General features: G+C 35.9%; 1 protein-coding gene across 3 annotated transcripts in view; it reads left to right on the forward strand.

Moving 5' to 3' along the window:
* amot (angiomotin) overlaps positions 1 to 5,583 on the forward strand; it is a 46,698-nt gene extending 41,115 nt beyond the window's left edge. For all 3 annotated transcript variants that reach the window (XM_052100793.1, XM_052100795.1, XM_052100794.1), the window contains one exon: positions 2,335 to 5,583. In XM_052100793.1, coding sequence (XP_051956753.1) covers positions 2,335 to 2,459 — 125 coding nt within the window. In that variant the 3' untranslated portion in view covers positions 2,460 to 5,583. The remainder of the gene's footprint in view (positions 1 to 2,334) is intronic.
* Positions 5,584 to 6,079: the final 496 nt, after the last annotated feature.

Raw genomic sequence — 6,079 nt, forward strand, 5'->3', positions numbered from 1 at the left:
TTTAAAGAGATTTCCCTCAGCATGTACTGTTCCTGTGCTGCTTTTAAAACTGTCACACAGTTTTTTCCACATTAATGTGAAAAAGCAAATGAATACAAATGTATTATTACATTTTCTTAGGAGTGCCAACTCCTCCTCATCATATGTCTAGTATTATTTCTAGATTTTGCATTTTTTTCAGTTTTTACAGAGTTGTCTCCCAAAAACTCAATGTCAATTTTTATTACATCCGTAACTCAATTTAATTTCCCAATCTAAACGGGTAGAAAAATTAGTCTAGACTGAACATTTTCAAATGTCTGCACTGTATCTGCAGGGTTTTATGATGATGTAGACAAACAGTTTGTTATAATGACAATGAACACTTTATATGTCAAGATATATCATTCACGAAATTCACGATTTAACCGCAAATATCACATCAGTAATGCTGGAATTGCAGCTAGCAATTTTTAACCTGTCAGCAACTGTGGCAACAGTTCAAATCTGTTTTATATCAAACCATTTTATTTCTCTTGATGAATTCCAATAAACCTGTCTGTCTTCAATGGAGTCCTGACGGCAAAAATCAGGAGCTTCCGTCTCGTGCGTTTTCAAAAAAGTGTGTGTGACGCAAAAGCAGCGGTGAAGTTGTTTGGAGGGAACAAATTTTGGGGTAAAAAATGGTCATCGAGAATGCCTCGGACAGGAAATTGTCGATAATATAGCATGTGTATATTCATTATATTGTTAAGAAATATTAATAATTTGAGATTTTAAGAAAATTTGTGTCCCTCAACTTCATGTCTGTGGTGTTTCAACATGGGAAATCTGCCCTTTAAGAAAAGCGGCAATTCTATTTGATATACTTCCTGTGTGCAAAGGTCATTTTAGGTGATGATTAATCTGAGGAGTGCATGTTGAGTTTGTTCTTTCTTATTAAATGTAATATATTTTACTACATTTCTGAAACTTTTAATGTGTCGCACTTTATTAGACTCTGTGTTACTATCATAACTTGCAGATTTAAATGTAAATTTTGATAAATATATTCTTATTAATTTTCTAAAATATCCCCTGACCTTGAAACTATCATAATGGCAGTCTTCACAGTTACTCACCTCAATCCGGGTTGTGCATGACACCGCAGAGACTCGCAGCATGTGGAGACTCATGCTACTCTCCACGATCCACACACAACTTACCATGCGCCCCATTGAGAGTGAGAACCCCTAATCGGTACCAGGAGGAGGTTACCCCATGTGACTCTACCCTCCCTAGCAACCGGGCCAATTTGGTTGCTTAGGAGTCCTGGCTGGAGTCACTCAGCACGTCTTGGATTCGAACTTGCGTCTCCAGGAGTGGTAGTCAGCGTAAATACTCACTGAGCTACCCAGGCCCCTGTTAAATTTAGTTCTTTAAATTATTTATTTTTCAGAATAAGTCCCTAAAGTTGTACTTACCTTCTCATTTTAGAACAACCCTGAATTGAGGGTGTCTGGGAAGCTCAGTAAGTAAAGATGCTGACTACCACCCCTGGAGTTCGCAAGTTTGAATCCAGAGTGTGCTGAGTGACTCCAGTCAGGTCTCCATAAGCAACCAAATTTGCCTGGTTGCTAGGGAGGGTAGAGTCATATGGGGTAACGTCCTATAAACGCTATAATGTGTTTCGCTCTCGGTAGGGCGTGTGGTTAGTTGTGCATGGATACCGCAGAGAATATGCGCTATGTGTCCATGCTAATGCGCTCAACAAGCCATGTGATAAGATGCGCGGGTTGATGGTCTCAGACGCAGAGGCAGCTGAGATTCGTCCTCTGCCACCCAATTGAGGCGAGTCACTACGCCACCATGAGGACTTTGAGCGTATTGGGAATTGGCCATTCCAAGTTGGGGAGAAAAAAAAAAGAACAACCCTGAATTGCACTTCAAATACCAGTAACACCACAGACATAAGTGGTTGTCAAAAAATGTATTACAATTATAAATAAAAAAAAAAACGAAATGTCTTTTAAGCTTCCATTTTACTGGCTAAAGCATAATAAACTATTTTAAATATGTGGCCGCAGGTATATTTTTTAATAAAAAAATTCTGCCTCTCCAGTTCCAGATTAATCCAGAAGAGAGGAATTAATCCCTGTACATGGTATAAAACAGTGTTTCCTACAGGGTTCTGTTTTGCAACCAGGCACCAACCCATATTTGTGCTGTATTAAAATACCATTTTAACATTGTAATTACAACAAAGTTTTGCCATGGGGTTGTAAATTCAGCTGCACTGCTAAATATTGATGAAGAAAACATCTGATATGACAAGCATCTAATTAAAAGAAACAAAATATATTCCTGTCTCTTCAGATGTGCCAGTGTTTCATACCAGCACGCTAGAGAGGAGAGTGCCAGTACAGTCTCTATCTCAACAGAGCCTTCCTTCACCACTGCCTCAAGACGTTGACAATGAGATGGTGGAAATACTCATCTGATTACAATCATACACATTCATAAACCAACAATACAGGTGCAGTTAATTTCTCTCTGTACATATTTGGATCCAGACAGAGCGATGTATGGGAATGCGTGAACCACAACATGCAACGTCATTTACAATCAACAGAGTATTTTTTTATTTTATTTTGTTTTGTACAGCATTGTCTGGTGATCTTTTTCTCCTCCAGATTTTCGGACCAAATGTACTGGCAACCACTGCACTACTTTGTGTTTTTTACTTATTTGGGTATGTCGTATTTTTGTTGTGTCTTATGTACTAATATTACAAACATGGCACTTGAGTATGTAGTGGTATGGTAACTAGCACAACAGTTGTTACATGTAAATACTGCATCGGAATGCTGTAAAACACATGCGGGAGAACAACTGAATATTGTTGGACCTTTTTTATTTTTGTACGCATTGGCTGTACAGAAAGTTCTGTACGGTTCACAGTGCTATGTTTAAGAGCAATGGACCAACAAGCATTTCTCTGTGGTCCAAAAGCTCAAGATAATGTATGTGAAAGTATGAATGACCCAACTGGTTTTGGGTTTGTCTATGTTAGTCTGTAGTGTTTCAGTCAGAACTGAGGATCCATCATTCCAGTTGAACAACAGCAGCTGCAATGTGCCTTGCACATGAGGTACTGCATGTAATATGTGATACAAACTAGTATTTTCAGTTTGGAAATCCTCCAAACCTCTTGTTCAGTGATGGCTTAAAAAAACAATTGTTCACCCAAAAATGAAAAAATCATAATTTACTCACCCTCAGGTTGTTCTTAACTTAAATGGCTTTAGCGGAATTGCTTTGTTATCAGTCTTTTAGTCTCATGGTTGCAAGATACACATTTAGCTCTTGATCAAAGGTATCCGTTATACACAAAGGTATCCCATCATTAAAGTGACACATTATGCACAATCATTTAAAGTGATAATTCACCCAAAAATTTAAATTCTCATTATTTACTCACCCTCATGCCATCCCAGATATGTATGTCTTCATCTGCTAGAAGAATATTTCAGCTCTGTCGGTCCAAACAATGCATCTGATTGGTGACCAAAACTTTGAAGCTCCAAAAAGCACATAACGTCAGTATTAAAGTAATCCATACAACTCCGGTGGTTTAATTCATGTCTTCAGAAGTGATATGATAGGTGTGTGTGAGAAACAGATCAGTATTTAAGTGCTATTTTACTATAACTACTACTTACTGCCCAGTAGATGCAATGTGCTGGAAGACTTTGAATCACCAAAAACCAAAACAAAAAAATTATAATAATAATGTGAAAGTGGAGATTTACAGTAAAAAAGGACTTAAATAATGATCAGTTTCTCCCCCACACATATCATATCACTTCAGATGACATGCATTAAACCATGAATGGATTACTTTTATGCTGCCTTTATGTGCTTTTTTGAGCTTTAAAGTTCTGGCCACCATTCATTTGCATTGAATGGACTAACAGAGCTGAGATATATAGGTCAAATATTCTTGTAGTGTTAGCCAACAGTACATCAGATCATCATCTCACCAAATTCAAAAGCATTGGCAAATCCTTTTGACTTTTACTTTTCATTTACAATCCAAATTGTATTTGAATTAGTGACCATCAAAAATGATACCTTTTGACATTTCCAGATTTGACACTAAACACATTCTGCCCCCTGTAGGACAAGAATAAAGTGCAGTATAACAATCATTGAGGCCAGACTGATTTAAATAATCTAGGGCCAAAGAAATCCTAGTTGACAAATTAGCAGCTTGGTTTTTGCCTCAAAGACAAACCCGAGATTATGCATACATATGGAAGACTATAAGTGTTTAAACACAATAAATCTTTTTTCCTATTTGTCTTGGACATTTCTAATATGGAAACAATTTTCACATTTTTATTTTATTTTATTATTATTCATCCAAATCAAATTCCTTCACACGCAACTTCACATTTGTTCGCCACAAACACTTTCAGTTCGGCACACTTTTTGCCTTAGCAGTGTTCTTGACATTTTGTACACAATAAATCCTTTATCTCTTATCCTTTTTACATAAAATCTAAAATGAACATTTACAGTATTGTCAGACAAACCATTGTGCAAATCCTCAAAGGCAGCATTTTAAAGACCACTTTCTTAAGTTAGATATCAGAAGTTACTTTAGGTTTCAAGATCACTCATCTAATTTGGGCTCAAACTAAGACAATGGACCTAAGAAGAGCTGATTGAGTCTAAATTGGGATAAAATACTGACAATCTCACACACATTACATTTCAATATGCTTCAGTGAATGCAAACTGTTAATTTCATCAACGAAATAGCCTTAGTTATTTTCTGAGTGCTTTGTGAATCTTACTGTTAAGTCGAGTCAGGACATGTAAGTTAAGATTTCATTAGGACCTTTATCAGTTTGTTCCACTAAGGCCTCAATCTTGTTATCTATTATATCTTGATGGTCTTGCTACATTTGATACTTTAAAGTTTGTATTTCTAAAGGAGTATGTGTTATAGTCTGTCTCAGGATGAATTATGAGAATGTCTTTTTTTTTATTATTGTTTTTCAGTTATTTGTACAGCATTTACCCTTTTGTCCCACCAATGGGCATTTGCATGTATTTACTGTTCCTCTCGAGGAATGTTTTCATTCATTTCACAAGTATTTGTTGCATTCAAAATGTCATTCTAGTTGCTGCTTGACAATGTTCCATAATAGCAAAAGACCATCACCCAGATGTCTATTTGATGTGTTTGTTGACATCTGGAAGATGTGTTTTTTAGGTTGTTTGCTCATCTGCAGTACGTCTGTAAGATGCTTCCTCTCGGATGTCAAAAAGACATTGAGCAGATGTCTTTGTGACATTTAAGATTAAAAGGTTAAGCTGATGATTGTGATACTTTCCAGATGAAACACTCAAAAACAGACATCTCGAATATGTATGTGTGCTATCTGGGTTATTACTGTACAATCATGATTTAATTTTGTATTCAGTTGTATTCCTTATTTCAGTTCCTTTTCTCACACAGATTCTGTATAAGGCTTTACCTTTTTTATTTGGTTTATAGTCTAAATGTTTAAAATAACTTTTTTTGGTTAATTTAATTTTTTAATAAACTGATCCAATTGCAGTTTTTAAGTTGTCCAATTGTTCTATTTTCCAAGTATCATGTGAGAACCTATGTCCCATATCTCATCTTCTGTCATGTCTACACTTTTGTGAGAACTTTACTCAACGAGAAAACAAAATTGACCCAATTTACTTACCTCAGTGTGAATGATTCATAAAAAAAAGAAATAATGTGTTTGTAAAAGGTATTTTTTTTATTATTGTGAATAAGGACCTTATTCACCGTAACAACATATTGGATTTTTAAAGTGAATGAAAACAAGGCTGAGGGATAGACTTACTTTTTCCTCAGTGGCATGCATTGTATTAAAGCTCCTAGATCACACCTCTCTTTTTTTTTTTTTTTTTTTTTTGTCTACTGAAATGTATTTTTCAATGTTTCATCAGCAGAACAATACAACCCACTGAAGAGGCTATTCTATTCTTCACAGCCTTTTTATGATTCCCATCATAAATTAAAGGTGGCGCAACTGTGTTGGAGGTCACGTGA

Source organism: Xyrauchen texanus, chromosome 31, assembly GCF_025860055.1.
Source record: "Xyrauchen texanus isolate HMW12.3.18 chromosome 31, RBS_HiC_50CHRs, whole genome shotgun sequence".
NCBI lineage: Eukaryota > Metazoa > Chordata > Actinopteri > Cypriniformes > Catostomidae > Xyrauchen > Xyrauchen texanus.